General features: G+C 41.5%; 1 protein-coding gene across 1 annotated transcript in view; it reads left to right on the plus strand.

Moving 5' to 3' along the window:
- The window catches only part of LOC138303631 (C-type lectin domain family 2 member D-like), a 62,352-nt gene extending 60,475 nt beyond the window's left edge, over positions 1 to 1,877 (plus strand). The window contains exon 4 of the mRNA XM_069242929.1: positions 1,432 to 1,877. Within this exon, the coding sequence (XP_069099030.1) occupies positions 1,432 to 1,603 (172 nt within the window). The 3' untranslated portion in view covers positions 1,604 to 1,877. The remainder of the gene's footprint in view (positions 1 to 1,431) is intronic.
- The last annotated feature ends 15,878 nt before the right edge of the window (positions 1,878 to 17,755 follow it).

The following is a 17,755-nucleotide window of genomic DNA, read 5'->3' on the forward strand; positions in this document are numbered from 1 at the left end:
TATCAAGGTAAATTAGTAAAGCAACATTGGAGAAATGGCAGATTATTTCATTATAGCCACACCGTTGGGGAGGGTTTTCCCTGAAGGAGTTTCTGGCATTCTGAGTGGCAATGGTGTTTATAAAACACTATGGGCGAGTACCATTGAGCGGTACCAACATAGGGCTCTACCACATCCAGCCACACACCTTGCAGATTGAATTAATGAATGAGTGTGTCTAAGATGCTGCCTGGCAGGGTGTTGTTCCTGTGTCCAGAGGCAGAGTTGGGAACAGCACCGCACAAATAGTCCACAAATCTCGCTTGACTCTAGTCTGCGCTTTTCCATTGCTCTGTGCAATGCATCATTTCTTACTAAATTTCCACAATGTACCCCATAGTAAAAAAAGCTGTATTGTATTTTATTCTTTAGAACAGTGTTTCCCAACCTTTTGACTTCTGTGGACCCACACTTTATCATTAATGGAACACGGGGACCCCCACTAAATCACTATTACAATCCGGTGCCCCCCACTGAGTCATTACTGGAAGGCAGGGACCTAGGCCTAAACACTGCTGATGCTTTCAACTGCAAAACAATACCCAAAAAATACATAAACAGGCGTTCCATCAAACACACACACAAATGATAACACATTTTATTTCATTTGCAAACAAAAAATGTTTAATTTTAATAAGAAGGTTGGAGCTTTTCTAAATTCATTTTAAACCACACATCGTTCATACTGTATTCTGACTGATGCACCTGAACTGCTCCCTTCGAATAAGTTTGAGGAGACTAATTTGATTTTTAGCCTCCAATTTCAAATTCCTTGTCATTTACAGTACGTTTTAAAAATGTCAATTGTACATTTAGCCACTTTATTTATATACACTTTTATGAATCTATAAATATTTTCTAAGCAATCAAGGAACCCTGAGAAAGCTTGGTGGCCACCCAGGGGTCCCCGGATCCCATGTTGGGAACCACTGCTTTAGAATATCACCCTTGCATACTACAGCTTCAGTGGCAGCATCAGTGGTGACAGGAGCAACGTTTACCATAACACGAGTTCCTCTTTCCTGTCCCTACTGGGGGCTATAGCCACCGAAGGCCACCATTAGCAGACTGCATTTGTTGTATTTCCTGCTTATTGCCTAGTTTCTTATTTCCTTCACATTTTCATTACCACTTTGGTACTTCCCATCACTTCCTTGCACCCCTACGGTCCACTCCCATGGTTCGATCCATAGAATGTTCCTAGCTGATGAGTTGACCAATTGGCAGTTGCTGATGACAGTTGCCGAAGTGAGTATCACACCAAAAAATATGGACAATAATGATTTTAAAACTGCACATGTCTTTGTATTTGAAGGGTGCATGGGTGTAATATGAGGGAGTGAATCCCCCCAAGAATTATAACCCATTGCCCTTCACCACTTACGTCAACAGGTTTAACATCACAGGAAACTCCAACTGCGCCTACCTGAACCACGAGGGAGCCAAGAACGCCAGATGCTACGCGGAAAGGAAGTGGATATGCACCATTGGTGATGTCTTCGGGCAACGCAAGACATCTCTCGGTCCTGGAGTCGCCAACCTTGACACAAGAAAGGACGCATGACAAATGCTGTTACCTTATATCTGCAGTTGCCCAGCTCACTTACATGCCGCTCAACTAGAATGAGTTTCCATGCCATCTTCAGTCACCTGCTTTCTTGCCGGTCAATCTCTTAACTTTCACGTCCTGCCTTTCTTCCGGTTCTGGGCTACACTGCACTGACGAAGGTCAAGGAACCGGAAATGTAGGGTTTCAAATGTAAGTCTTCAGAGGCAATGCAGATATGAGTGTACATCAATGCCCCAATAATGCTGAAGCAGGGATATGATGGTGGTGGTGGAGGGGAGGGGATCAGATTGAGAGGGAGAGATTCTACAACTCTTGGAAGAAAGTGCTGCCAACATCTGCTAGAGATTCTACATGCTAAAAATCTACTGAAGTTATGCTTATGGAATCTTCCCTTTTTCTGCAAAATCTAATGTATTTTTCATAAACACCTGCAAATGGTGGCACCACAGAACCCTACAACACTCACATATGACACTTTAGCACTCATTACTCATTAGGTCCACTATTTCCCCATTTTTCAGAGCAGAAATAGCCCATTCTGTCAATGCTGATACTGTGGGATGGAATAACTTCCCTATTACAGAATCACTCTGTATTGCACAGTTTTCTGTCTGGTGGATAATGTACTAATCGATTTGCTCAGACACAGAATTTGCATTTTCTATCTCAAATAATGTTCTTATATTTGATCTGTGCAAGTCGTGGTCATTTCAACAACATTCAGAATCCAGATTCACCACCACTCTCAAATGTATGCCTCAATCAGGATTTGTGGGACACTGGTAATGAGAAGCTTTACAGAGAAGGTGAATTAACACATTGTGAGCATTGGCTATCAAGGACAGATAGTTTCACTCTCCAACTGTAGTCTGAAACCTAATTAATTAACGGAGTAAACAATATTTTGTAATGGTTTGCATGATTGCTGTCCCTACTATTCACACTGCTTTCCTGCACTGACACAACAAAGCACAAGTGTGCACATTTTCCAGTATGTTTGCACCAGTGCTTAATTTGAACATAAAAAGGTGCTGGTGTTCAAAGCCCTCCTCTTAAACCCGCGGCTGCTGTAATTAAATGTGCGAGCACGGAATACTGAGGCGGCGTAATCCCGATGCTATATGTGACCTCTTCAATCCATTTAAAGCCACTCCAGCTTTCTGCTTTCTCTCAACGTGACGCTTTTCGTTTTTCTCTTCCTCCGTCTTTCCCAAACGTGTCTTTTGCTCGGAGCAAATGCTTGAGGCAGAAGACTAAGCGCTGGCCCTCAAAAATAAGTGCCGGTGCTCAGCACCGGAAACAACAAGCACAAATTAAGTACTGGTTTGCACAGTCTCACATGGATGCCAGTTATTGACTAACCCTTGTTTCTAGCCTTTCCTGCATTTCCTGAGCCAATACCTGCTGTGCTTTCCTTATACACTGGAATATTCCTCGTGAGGGCTTGTTGCTGGTGAAAATGTGTGCACTGTTTTCTTGCAAGTCAAATGTAATGCTACTTTTCTTATGATCTGGAACATGATTAGATGGTGGTAAACTTTTTTCTCAAAACAACTTAATAGGGGTTTGGAGATCCAAGTTAGAAAGCAAAAACCCTCATGCAGGAAACGATGTGAACTACAGGTAGAAATCACCTCTACAGCTAACACGGTGTTAATGGAACCTGTGTACTGCTATCAGCACTTTCTATTGCGGAAAGTGTTCCGTTCTTACAGTACCATCTGCGTCCTATCTCTTCACTTATTGTGGCCATCAGGTCCATATTTGTGATCCCATGTGCTGCCGTTACATCACTTCTTGTGACGCAATAGCGGTGCAAACCTTCAAATCATGGTAATATTTACAAGCCCCTTGCACTGCCTTTGCATCACTTTTTGTGATGCAGCGGAGTTGCAAACCTCCAAATCATATCTACGAGGCTACTCAAAACCACTTGTCTTGGCCTCATAGATGTGGAGTAAGGCAAGGCAGTGCAAACCGCTGAATGGCCTTACTCTGCATTAGGGAGGCGTTCCATAGGCATTGCGATGGGTTTTCCTAAGCAACACCCATGGATTATGACACATCCCCAGATTTACAAGACTTTGTAACCTGGGGATGTGCCAAAACCTTGCACTCCCCAGAGGAAATATATCTTTATTTGCACCTCAGGGCATATTTATGAGGCCCTTGCACCACCGTGGCATCACTTTTTGTGATTGTCCTGTGGCTCTCGGAGGCACCTCAGCACAGTGCTTCTCTTTATTCATATTATTCATCCTTCTTTCCTGTAATCCCTTAGCACCAAACACATATAATGGTCACACCTTATGTCCTGCTGTTATATAGTGCACTGGCTGCAATGTCACAGTGCACTCATCTGGGGTCAACATAGATTTAATGGGCCTGACTGATATCTTGGCAAACTAGTTACTCCGTCACTACGGTGATGGATATCCCATCCGCTGAAATATAAATCCCAATATATCCTATTGGATTTGTACTTTGATGGATGGGATATCCATCATCATTGTGACGGAGTAACTCATCCACCAATATCTGTATCAGACCCTAAATGTCTCCCTGAAAGCAAAGTTGCTTTGTAAACCTGGGAGAGTCTGGTTCTCAAAAATCTAGATCACAGGAGGTGGTCCTGAAGTTTTCATCTGGACTCATGTTACCAACGGGCTCGGAACAAGAGGTCAAAACCAGGTTATGAGTAGGGAACCAACATTTCATTGCATGTGTGCCATAGCCTCTGAAGCACAAACAAATTGTGAGGACTCCTCACATCAGAAACAATCAAAAGCCTCTACCTCTTTTGGCAGTAAAATCAGTCAAAATTAACTGGTGGAAAGACACCTTTAGATTCAATAGACATTTTCAACTTCAGGAGATCTAGAGGTATGCAGACGGATACTATAAGTTGGGTTTGAGCGCTTAGGCATCAGTTGTTAGATGCTGTTCAAGTCATGACCCTAACAGTAGAAGAGTCACTTTAGTTTTGACATTCAAATGGAGTTGCCGGCATCGCTCCATCTCTAGGATCCAAGATCAGCATTACCTGAGTCTCATAGTGACTGAGTCCAGCTGATCAGGGATAACTTTGATTCTGGACACACCCAAAATCTAATGCAGATGAAAATGAATCAAAGCTGATCTTGGTCTGGACAGCCATGCCACATGGAAACCTCTTTTCTTTCAAGAAGATAGAGCTATGGCTGACCTCACGATCCGTGTAACACCCAGATCTGAATTCCAGCTGGAGGTAAATGAAATGAGTACCAGTTTGAGTAGCGCAACACTTATCATGTAAATGGCAGCAGACAATGAGGTGGGTGGCATCAGACATTTATATGCTTTTTTTATGAATTGAAAACATAACTACAACTTCCAAGGAAAGTCTAAAACATTGTAGAAACACCCTCGCCCAGTCTCTGAGGACATCTCGGTTTCAAAAGAAAGCACCAAATTGCTAATAAAAAATCTGAACATTTACAAAAAAAAACTAAACTAAATTGTCACTGAAGGACTGACACGTCAATGGAAAATGTGTTAGTAAACAAAATCAACGAATATTTATTTCTTAGTGTTTGCACAGGTAGACCGTGATGTGCATAGATCTCCTTGTTAAGTTGGCCAACTTATGATATACAAATCCCCAGATTCTGGTCCCGGTTACAATATAGAAGCCTTCTCCATCACCCATAAATGATGCAGCAACCACCCCACTCACTTGAGCTTGCATTACTGTATGAATGGGCAATATATAAGTGGTTGCATCCGGGTTTGTCATACTGCTCAGATAATTGGTTCCATTTCCAGATGTCATGGACTTGAGCAGCATGGTAATGCAAAGCAGAGTAAAGTGAGGCTGCTTTGGTGCCATAATTCTGCTGGTTCTCATGATGCTCTGGGGGCACCACAGGATAGGAATTAATGTGTACTTGCCATCGTTCAAAGCTTGGTAAGCTTTATCTGGAGAGAAAATGCATGTCTTCCTCCAAGCAGAGAGCCAGGGACCCAGCCCTTTCTCTTCTTGGTCTGGCCTTGGAATTTACTCTGCAGTCTTCGGTGCATCCCTTAATCCCCCTTTAACCCAGTACCGAGCGCTTAGAAACTGTAACAGGCTGCTATACATGCTTTCTTTATTTTTGGGGGGAAACAATGTGTGTTCTACTGGCTCATAATGAAATGTATGAACTCAAACAACATGCAGTCACATTGGACATTTATCAATTTGTATGCATGTGGTCACCAACAGGATAAAGACCCCTTCATTGGCACTGTCATGTTCGATTTGTGATCTCACAGACCCTCCTTGTGGGTTCATGACCTGTTCTGCCTCATAATGTGGAGGTGATGTTTACCTGTCACTGTGCGGAACATGGCAGGTATGTTCGACACCCTTGTGTCACCTCTAAATGCGAGTTCTATTGTAGTTTAAGAAAGACAAGAAGCAAATGTGTTGACTATCATGGTTCTGCCATCACTTAATGACTTCACATACATTATTAGTACTTGTCATTGTGCCATCAGATGTCATCTTTGTACATCACCAGTATCCACTGGGAACGCTCAATGATGGCATGAAGTGTGCAGCGGTGTAAATTGCTCCCAGTATGTCTCTGCCCTGATACACCTTCTTGGATGCACATTGCACTGCAAAGAACATCCCACCCACATCTGAAGGTTTGCTCACCCACCGCTGAAGGCACAGTACCGGAGACATATTACTAATATTGGAGGTATTATCTCAAACAATGACATAAGTAGGGTTATGTTCGTACCCTCATACAAAAGAGCAAACAATTTAGGTGTCACCAGAAGCCCTTATAGAAAAACCTTCTACTTTTCAAACTGACCTATTTAACTGCACCGCACTGGTCTTAGGTGAGATTTTGAATTACATCCCTTGCACATGGGCCCCCCAGGTAACTGGTTGTCTGGCTGGGCCATCATGGAGCAGTGACTCATGAAACCGAAGGACTTGGAGTGTGGACCACACTCACTTACAGGTGTCTATGCCATTTAGATATTCAGGAGTGGTCTGATTTTAGCCCCGTGGTTCAGGGGTTAGCATGACCAAGTATCATCACTGTTCCCAGTGGAACATGGGAACTCAATTCCAGGTCAATAGGGCACTGCTCAGGTGGTGGACATCAGAGGAGAGCTGTCGGACCTGAGAAGAGTCATGTTATTTTGACCCTGGTGCTGGGCGTGGAGAGTCTTCCCTACTGAGAGGGGAAACAATTGCGAGTGTTCCGAGATCAGACTAGTCAGTGCGGCCTGTCGAGGCGACACCTGCAGCCGTCCTTGGTACATTAGAGGCTTGGCTCTACTTTTACATAGCATGACCGGTCCTCCCTGCTGGAGACACTTTACACTGTCTTGGCTGACATGGAATTTGTGTAGATTTAGTTGGCTGATTTTGAAAGTGAGAAGTCAGTGGTGCCAGGATAGACTGACTTTGGTTGTTAAAGTTATGCAGATATATAAATTACAAAATAGTTAAAGCTTCAAGTTGCCACCCAACCTCTCTGTTGCTGTAGAGGCCAAGTGTTGTGTGCTAAATACCCAAAATAGTACAAATAATGTTTGCCAATAGTAACACTATATAGTATAGGAATGAGGTAAAATATGTTGCTATAATCAAGGCATTGACATTTTGGAGCTGTAGCGTGCATGGACCTCAAGAACATCAGGCTCCCTAACATCAGAATATCCCTGAAACTATCAAATGGCTTGTCACCTGTAACTTGGAAGAGAACCCACTAAGCAAGTGAAGTGAAAGTGTCAATTGTGTTGACCGGGTGAGGATAAAAAGGCGAGTTGGCCCGCTAGGATTTGTACTTGTAATATGTTCATTAAGACCTTTTGCAGCCAGCACATTATCCAACTTAACTATCTCACCAGCCTTTATGTAAATATGTAATAATCTATGTGTTCTGGTGCCCAGATAGATTTAGCTATGTGTTCATAGAGTGCGGGGCATGTAAATTATACAATATTCACCCTGGGAATAGCTCCAAGCCACTTTGCTGCTGCTTTGAGCTGGGTCGACGCTATATTAAATACCTCAAAATCAAGTAGTACATGTGTTCATACTACAAAGCAAATAGCCCGTAGCATAGTGACTTATAGCTAGATTTTCTTGTTCATGTCTTTTAGAAGAAACAGTAAGGTACAAAAAAACAGAGATGATAAGAAAAAACGAGAAACAAGCATGGGGAAAATATAAAAAAGAAAACTGCAACAAACCAAAAATACAAGCATATTAAGATAAATCATAGGAGAACATTACAATAAAAATAAAAAACAAAAAAATGGCAAATGCCACCAGATTACATAAACTGAGGAGGTTAGGACAGCTGTCAGAACCACAGTAAATATGTAGACAAAATGCAAAAGCAGCACTAACCACTACAAAAAGAAGTGAAGCTGAATTGCACACCCACAAGTTGTAAGATACTAAAAGGCATCTTTGCGAAAATCAGTAGTACATGTAATAGTGCATTACAGGTAGGTGGAGGAAATGGGTGACATCACCCAGATATTTGAAGGCGTTACCATATAAAAAGGGGGGAGTCCTTGTGGAAATGTGCGTGCTGGCGATGTTTTGAGGTGCCTTGATGCAGGATTGATGAAGAGCTGCAGTGGACTTTGTAGTGAAAGGATTTTGATTACAAACACATATTTTGTACGGAAAATAATTTACAGATAACACAAAGGCAGGATAAGTTTGGCTCAAAAGCTTTGGTCTTGGGGAGGAGTCACTGGAAGGATGGGCACACTTGTGCTCTTCTGTACAGACATCCTGCTTTGTGGTTTATTGCCCGACAAGATAGCTAATGACAAACCCGTCCTCACAGTAGAGATATTCTTGCTATAAAGAGTTTTTGTAGCATATTGTTGTATAGAAGCACTTATTACAATGTGATCATAATGTGTACTGTCTATAAAATGTCAAAGAAAGTTGTGTTTGGCGTAGGTCCCGGTGGGCCAGATCCGTGCCAGATATTCAAGATAACCACTATTAAAGTATATGGGTCCGGTTCATACTCGGCATTTGGACGCATTTACATACATCAGATCTAAATGGAACCCATTACGTAGTCAGTGGTGATCCTGAAAATCCATTATGGATCAGCCCCTTCCACACCTGCAATGGACCCTCCTGTAAGCTTTTAGCGACACTTCGTGGAATTCTGGGTAATGTACAATAATTTATAGATGTTCTAATTTTGACACAATTACTAATTCTTATGAATCTTTAAACTCTGACTTGGTTTAATCCACCCCTTGGTTATGCCTTACTTTCTGGACTTGGTGATATTCTGTTTGTAACAGGAACATATAACAGTTGTATGGAGTAAGATGCAATGGAAAGAGGACTGAGAGGACTACTTGGCATCACATTGGCATCAAGACGCTTGAGAGCTCTAAGAAAATGTAAAACAGTGTCTGAATTTTCTTTGGAATTTAAGTATAAGGTCTTGGTTATCCTTAAAATGCAATCTAATTTCCTGCTGGGAAATCCACATAAAATGTTCCCCTTCTCTCAAATGCTTGTTTTCAAATTTATTTTTTAATTGTTATCATTTTTTCTGCATGTCCATCTTTTGAATGCATAAATGAGTCATATTATTTTCTCTGTATGTTTTGGGATACATGTTGGATATCAAAACTCTGTCATCAGTAGTATTTTTTGCATGCTAACTCCAAGTCTCTATGGGCCATATGTACGAACACTTTTTCCCATAGACACAGAATGGGTAAAAACCTTTGCTACATCTGGCCCTATATGACATGTAGTCTTTTTACAAACTGTGCTAAGTTACATGAGATGAAGCTCCAAATAATCTGTGATTAGTTTTTGCCTTCTGCTTAAGCAATAACTGTTGTTAATTGCACCAGCTCCCGCACATAATTTTGAGGATCAGCTGGCACATCTGTCCCATCAAGATACTGACAAGCCATTGGCCACAATCTGGTTTATGTCCCTGCTTCAGACTCACTCTGAATGTAGAATCCTGTCAAAATTACCCAATGCTAACATTCAAAACAATCTGATTGGCTGAACCAACTTCAGCATTCCTCATGGGGTGCTTCTCTTTCTTTCAAATGCTCTAGAATTTTAGAAGGTTAATGGTTATTAGTTATTTTATTTGCATTTTAGCGACAAATTAAAGTAGAGCTCTTCTCAATTTGTAACATTTCTTAGAATATGTACAATCGCTTATATAATATATATGTTTGAAATGAACATGATGTTTTGAAATCAATATGGTTTGTAAGGAGTTTGCATATAAAATTAGTCTATGATGCAACATGCTTATGTTAATATCTAATACACCTGGTGCTAGATGTACGTTTGAGATCAATATGTATTTTAAGATGGTAGCATATGAAAATCATCTTTTAAGTGATTTGAGAAATAATGATAATAGAGTTAAAAAATGTATAGATCTTCCACCATGTGATTTTGTTAAAAAGGGTTAGTGGAACAGTATTTTTTACTTTACAATGTGACAGCGTATTCAAATAAATAGCTATATGCATGCACCAGCAGAATCTGGAGCACATTTTATATAAAACAATAAGTGCAGCTTTCCATAACATTTATGTGTTTTCGCTTTTGAGATGGCTTCTCCCCGTCACTGCATGCTCTTTGCTGTTGTACTCATCAGTGTTCTACTGCTCTGTATGTCGCAAGCGCTTACGTTCTTCCCAATCTTCAGTTTAATGCAGCTTCTCGCTGTGAGATTCCGGTAAACATTTTAAACCACTTGTTTTATTATATTTTGTTCATCCCTCGTCGACTAATTTCCTCCTTTCCACTAAGGTGCCTGATAATGTTCTCTAGTTAAGTATCAGGATGTATTCTTCTTGTGCAGTGTGGGTGGCTGACTTTCTTGTGGGAGGTGGGAGGGTGACGGCATTGAGTGCAACCATAGGGTGGGTTATGCAGTCTTTTCCCTTCTCTCAACATTTGAGAGTCCTCCCTGGATTTTCACTTGGGATTTATCTGCAAATTGAATAAACTCTTCATAATTGGTTACCTGATTCCAATTGTTAACATTTTTTTGTTAATCTTATCATGGGCAGGTAATATGCTCAAAACAACAAAATAGCACACATTTCTGAATATGTGTTAAATCATGTTTTCATGTTGTGTGATGAAAATAACATCTCTCCTAAATGAACAACATATGTAATATTTTTTTTAGAAAATGAGAGAATAAGGACCATGTATGTAACACAGAGCACCCACTAAATTGTTTTGGCGATTCATTTCAAGTGTTTATTAGTAACTAACTCCCCCAACTATATGGCATGTCTTAACAACTTTCAGTAGAATAAAAGCTTGATTTATATTCTTGATACCTTGTATTCAGGTGTCTACTGTGGCTGTTCACCTCTGTGAGTTATTTTACCCAGAACAGACCTTTGAAATGAAGGTTATGTTTGGGTCCCGGCAACAAAAACAAGACCTCACTAAGCAGTCTTCTGGGATTCTACCTGTGACCAGCAGAACACACACTGTGCACTGTAGCACACCTACTGGCTTTTGTGAACTACAAAAGAGCAATGGCCATGATGCAAAGGGAGTTTTCTCCCTGCTTGTGGGGGTCTTTGTTTATTTTCCCTGTCTGGGTCTGACATGCCTCGTTTGCTGGACCAGAGCAGAGAAAGTTTGCATCAGAAGAGCACCTGAAGAGGGCGAGTGTCCCGATGCGTGAATGATGGTGGTGGTGTGGAAGCCAGGCCTTCTGGCTCCACTAGTGTTCAGCAGTTTCTCTCCTTAATGAGGTGAGAATCAGAAGCTTTGTGGGAAGAGAGAACCTTCAAGCTCTTCTCGGATTTCAAGCTACTATCATTACTGCCTGTTCTGAGATGATTGAATGTGGTCACAAACACATTTTTACAGAATGTCACAATTAGTCACACACACTTAAACAAGCAATTTATGACTTTACGCTGTCACCATCTTGTTTGGAAACTGCCTTTGCGTCATATGCGCCCTACAACTGAATGTCTTCCATTAACTGCAAACTTTAGTCTCATCATCAGAATCCACACTCTATTCACCATCAAATCATTCAGTTCCCCTTCCAAAACCTACAATTATCTGATTTGGACTAGACCTTAAAGTGTAATACACACTAATTTAATTTTGTTAAGCATTCTCTTCACAGTGTTAGAACTGTCACAAATAGTGTCAATAGTGGGTTGCCACAGACTGTCAGAAGGTTGTCAGCCTGAAAATAACAGGATAACATGAGTCCCTTAGAGGATAATTAGCAATACATCTAAAAGAACCTCTAACTAATCATTTAACAAAGAGTTTTCTATGAGAAGATGGAACTTACACATCACCTATGTATGACTTACCACGAATGTCCTTAAGTAAGTCAGACATACTTATTGAAATAGGTTGTGTGAATTGTACTGTCGGCCAGTTTCTGGCTTTCTTAGATATAACACTAATGTAGGAAATGTAGGACACCATGTACTAACATTGGATTAAAAAAAAAGCATTTGCAAATTGCGCAAAACATTTTTGCAAATCAATTCTGCTGTTGCCAACTGAACTTTGTACTAATAGGCCACTTTTCAAAATAGGGAATCTCTGGGGTTCCACAGAACAAACTGCCTTCTTAATAGCCATTAGGCAGCTCACCATCTGTGACCTCCTTCAAACGGCTACAATAAGAGGGATGGTGGCCAGCAGGGAAAAGCAGATTACAATGCTTGTGTTTACATTTCAATATGGAGAAGTTTTTGTTAACCTGTCTGATTTAGAAAGCTTCATTGAGAGTTGGCACATGACCACTTCCTACACCCACTGCATTACACCCCTCCCCCACCAAATTGCCACTCTAATTCTCAAACTGAAAGGTGTTCAAACAGGACCGCTTCCTGTTTCCAAATTAGTTACCGGCCACATTTGGGAGTCAATATCAGGTCAATGGTTTGCTACCAGACTTGCAGCTGCACCCCTGATACATACCATACTGCCTCTCAGTTTGGAAAGGAACCCCAAAATATATCCTTTTAAATTGCAAATTTGATGGGTTTCTCAAACCATTTTGTTATTCGTAGAATGTTTGTGATTTACCAAATGGGTTTTGTACACAAAGAAAAGTGAATTCTTGACCTCAAACCTTGCAACTTGCAGCACATGCGACCGCTAATTCGCTTGACGATCTGGTCCTTGATTTTTAACTAACTTCTTGCATCCTCTTTACTTATGATTCTACAGCATGTCATGATAATGCTGAAGCTCATATTCTTTATCCATAATCTTGTTTTCTCCATTAAAATTTCCTGCTAAATGTAATGTTCTTGTATCTTAGCTCTCGTCTATTGCATGCCTCGTTGAAGAACCAGAACCTTATGGGCCTGGCGGCGCAGGGTACGCCTGAAATCTCCTTGGATTCACCTGCCTCAACTAACAGAGACACGGGACACTCTGTCAGGCGTAAAAGATCAGATTTTATTAGCTGCAGCTAGTACAGTTGTCCCAGAAGTACACAAGGTATGTTCTCAGGAGACTGCCACTTTACTTTGTGGCGCACAATCTTATATACCGTATAAAAACCATTTATTAATTACATACACTCCCAGAACACATAGAAAGGAGCCAGTAAGAATAATGTAAAGATAGAACAGAGCCAATAGAAATGTCGGAAAACAAGACAGCACCAATAGAAGGAATTGGAAAACAAAGTATCAAGTGACTTAAGGTTGCCTCCCCTCCAGCTGTGTTTGTCACCCCTCCCTTGAACTAATTCATTAACCGATCCACAACGAAGTTGCATGTGGTGTGATAAGTTTGTGTGCGTTTGGAGGACAGTTGTGAAATGAGAGAATACTAGCAAAGGACAGCGAAGGCCAGACGATAAGATAAGATCGGCGGAGAATAGTGTGAGCCTACAGATAGTTGAAACAAGGATTAGAAAACCAGACAGGGATTAGTGTACTCGGTCAGACCTTAATACCAGCCTTGTAAAGATAGAGGCAGAAGGCTGTTTTGAACACTATGTTGCAGAATAAGCAGAAAAGGCAGAATGGACTTCGTTCGCTGTGCTGCCTGAGTGAAGGCAACATAAAATGGCGGCGGGCCACAAAATGGCGGGTCGATACGATCGTATTAAAAATCGAATTTCCTCAGACCCTCCTTTTGCCAGAACTCAGGCAAGATACACAAACTCATGTTAATCTGAGTCGATGTCTATGGCCATGAGGTCATCAAGCTGTTGCTGTACCATCATTTTGATATTCTCTGCTCTTTGTGACTTGGGTTTGGGAATACATGCAGTAGCACATAGGTTGCAGATGGCAGGACCGCAGTGCATACAAAGACAACAAGAGAATATAAAAGCTAAAATTACTCCAAAGAATGTCAATACCTTCCAACCCCATTTGGACAGTAATCCCCAAAACCACTCTGAAAAGGACCAATCTCCTTCGTCCTGATGAATCGACTCGGAGATTATGTGTAACTTAGAGATAGCTTGGTATACTGTCGGAGCGTCATTAGGTATGAAAATACAGCAACTTGATCCGATCAATTTGCATACTCCACCACGGTCCGCAAGAACAAAGTCTAAGGCAACACGGTTCTGCAAGGTCATAAGACGATCAGCCTGTAGTTCAGCTGTAATGTTACTTAAAGCTCCTACAGTGATGTCTATGGTGGTTTCTACGACACGAACCAATTGCCTTATATTTCTGCTGTTGGCCATTGGACCCCAGAAGGGAAGAAATCCTTTGAGGAAATCTCCTCCCTCTTGTCCTGCTGTGTCTTTCGAATCCACAATCCCTCTGCCATATCTATTTTTATGATGGTTCGCAGGAGCGGTGTATGTAGGGGGAAGAAGAAAGGCTATATAACAAGTACCAGAGAAATCAGCTGGCAACCATGTATAAGCCCTATCGTGGCAAACGAAGTATGTGCCTTGAGATGGTACTAACGGCGGTGAATTCAGGGCTGAATAAACATATGTATGGGAACATAAACTTTCTCTTTGTCCGGTGTTTGGAGTTCTACCATTTATTTGCAGACAGAAATTTCCTTGTTGGGGTATGACCCGTATCGGAGGAGATTTTCCTTGCTTAACCTTATCATTGAGGCTGGAAATGTAATTAGTTATGTTCCAATTGGTATATGCTTTTCTTTCATCTATGGAAGCTTCACTTTTTTCCATGATTTTAGCCATAGCTACCATTCCCTTTATCAATAAACTATGACTGAAATCTGAACCAACACTATGTGAACTGACAGGTTGTTTAATTTTACTTTGATATGCATTATTGAAAATGACAAAATAAGCCCAAGCGGAACCTTCATAGGAGAATGGAAGAACTAAATATGGCATTCCTTTTTCTACCGTATGTGGTATGAGTCCACACACCCAACAGTCAGTTGTATTGATCACTAACTGATGTTGATGTAACAACTGGACGAAGGAATTGTTAAAGTATTCAGTTCTTCTGATGAGTTCATGCTGGGGAAGAGTGTGAAATAGGTGCGGAGAGATAGTAGAAGAAGATGTAGAGGTAGGAGAAGAGACAACTTTTTGCTGCAGAGTAATAATGATCCAGTTTACAGATGCCAAAAGAATACACGACAATATAATGACGCATAGAGCAATACTACAACGACTATATATTTCTTTACAATTATTCTTTACATTTTTACTTTCTCTTTTATCTAATGTAGCCTCCATCTTTCTAAGTGGATGCTCACGGCAATCTTCCTCAATCACTGTAGTCACGATTATCTACCGTCCTATGACATTGTGAGGTCCTGCAGGCCTATTGCCACTTACTCAGGTCGTAACTAAGACTCCTACCGTGACCCTGCAACCGGGATAGAGTACTACATAGGAGAGAAATTTACAAGTTCTTTGGTCTTGGTCTCAAATTATAGCGTTCCTGTCCAGAGGCAGTCTGGTTTTGAAACAATGTTCCTGGATTTGTCGTGTTCAAGCGACGATGCGATGGTATTGCTTCTTGAAGGATGTCGTCGTCCTCTTTCTCAGAAAGTGTTCCAATTAGACGCGCATCACTGAATGGTACAAATTGCGGAACTTTCTCACTTTCAGAGTCACTGATGCCTCTACGGACCCACTGATCGAAAGGCAAGGGCAAAGGCACTTTCTTGCAGTGCACGGCATGCACCCAGTTTTTCTTTCCTTCGACTTTAACTGCTGTTCTTGTGGTCAAAAGAACCAGGCGTGGCTCTCTCCATCTTGGCTCCAAATTTCTCTGTCGTTGGAAATTTTTCGTGCAGACCCAGTCACCTGGTCGGATGGAATGACCTGGGTCTGTGGAAGCCTCTGGTAGAGCACTCTGAACCTGTTGATGAAGAACACGCAATTTACTTGTAAGGTCATGCAAGTAGTCAATCAACATCGGGTATGGCAAGTCTGAGTATTTCTTAGGGCGAGGAACTCCCCATACATTAGCTGGGCGACCAAATATCACTTCGTAAGGGCTAAGCCCCAAACGAGAGTGTACTGCTGTTCTGGTGGACAGAAGAGCCAATGGTAAAGCATCAGGCCAATTAAGTCCTGTGCTAGCTTGCACCTTAGCAATTTTAAGCTTCAAGGTTCCATTGTAGCATTCTACTAAACCAGCCGACTGTGGGTGATTCGCCGCGTGGAACTTCTGTTTTATGCCAAGACCTGCACAAACTTTTTGCATGACTTGACCCACAAATTCGCTCCCATTGTCACTCCAGACAATGCGCGGCAAACCAAACCTAGGGAAGAATTCTTTCAAAAGTATTTTGGCAGTTGATAAAGCAGTATTGTCCTTCAGAGGGTAGGCTTCTACCCATCTAGAAAAAGCACATACTACCACCAGAACATATTTGAGGTTGTTGCATCGTTCCATGTGAATATAATCGATCTGCAACACCTCAAATGGATATGTTGGAGGAGCAAAATGACCTGCTGGAGTTGGGGTTCCCTTTCCCGGATTGTACATCAAGCAAACAATACAATGTTTTACTACATTATTTGCACACTTTGGGATCCCCTCATTTTGCCACACTGGAGCCAGAAGTTTACATATTCCTTTTGCACTTAGGTGAGCTGGACCATGTGCCATAGTAACTACAGGTAGTACATAAGCATCTGGTAACAGCCAACGTTGATGTTCTGATAATTCAACCCAACATCCCATCTCATCTAACATTCCTGTACTTTCCTTCCACTTTCTCAACTCATTCTCCGTAGCCTCTCCTTGAATTGATTTCACACTCTCTACTGTATCTTCACACATTCCCTTTTCTCTTACGCAGTTTGCGGGACCTGCAACATACATTCGACTTGTGTTGTCTCTGGCTGTCTTTTTCGCTACATCATCTGCAAATGCATTTCCTCGACCAACATCGTCCACAATCTTTTTGTGTGCACTACACTTCACGATCGCTATCTGAGTAGGCATTGTAAGTGACTCAAGAAGTTCAGTCACTAATTGACCATGTTGTATCTTAGTACCATGGGAAGTAAAGAATCCTCTTTCCTTCCATAAGCGCCCAAAGTTAAACGCTACACCAAAAGCGTATTGGCTATCAGTGTACACGTTTACTCTTTTTCCTTTGGATAACACACACGCTCTAGTTAAGGCTATCAATTCAGCTGCCTGAGCTGAATTATGTCTAATGCGTGCTGTCTCCACAATCGTATGCAAAGTAGTAATAGCGTAGGCTGAAACTGTATCTCCATTCGGGAGCTTGAAACAAGAACCATCTACCCATAGTGTTCCATCTGGATTCACTAATGGCGTGTCTTTTAGGTCAATTCTACCCTTAGTCTCTTCTTCAGTACGGAGAAAACAATCATGCTGTTCAGAGACATCTCTCTCTTCTGGAAGAGGCAACAAAGTAGCTGGATTCAGGGTATTACATCGTTTGATGTGTATGTGACTAGCCAAAAGCGTCAGCTCATATCCGGACAACCGAGCACTCGTAAGATGCTGCGTTTTTGTCCTATTTAGTAAAGTATCCACTGCATGTGGCACCATAACAATGAGAGTATTATCTAGCACTACTCCAGCAGACTGTCGAATAGAAATTGCTGCTGCCGCTGTCGCCTTAAGACAACTAGGCAATGCTTTAGCTACTGGATCTAACGTAGCTGAGAAATATGC

Source organism: Pleurodeles waltl, chromosome 7 (genome assembly GCF_031143425.1).
Source record: "Pleurodeles waltl isolate 20211129_DDA chromosome 7, aPleWal1.hap1.20221129, whole genome shotgun sequence".
Taxonomy (NCBI): Eukaryota; Metazoa; Chordata; class Amphibia; order Caudata; family Salamandridae; genus Pleurodeles; species Pleurodeles waltl.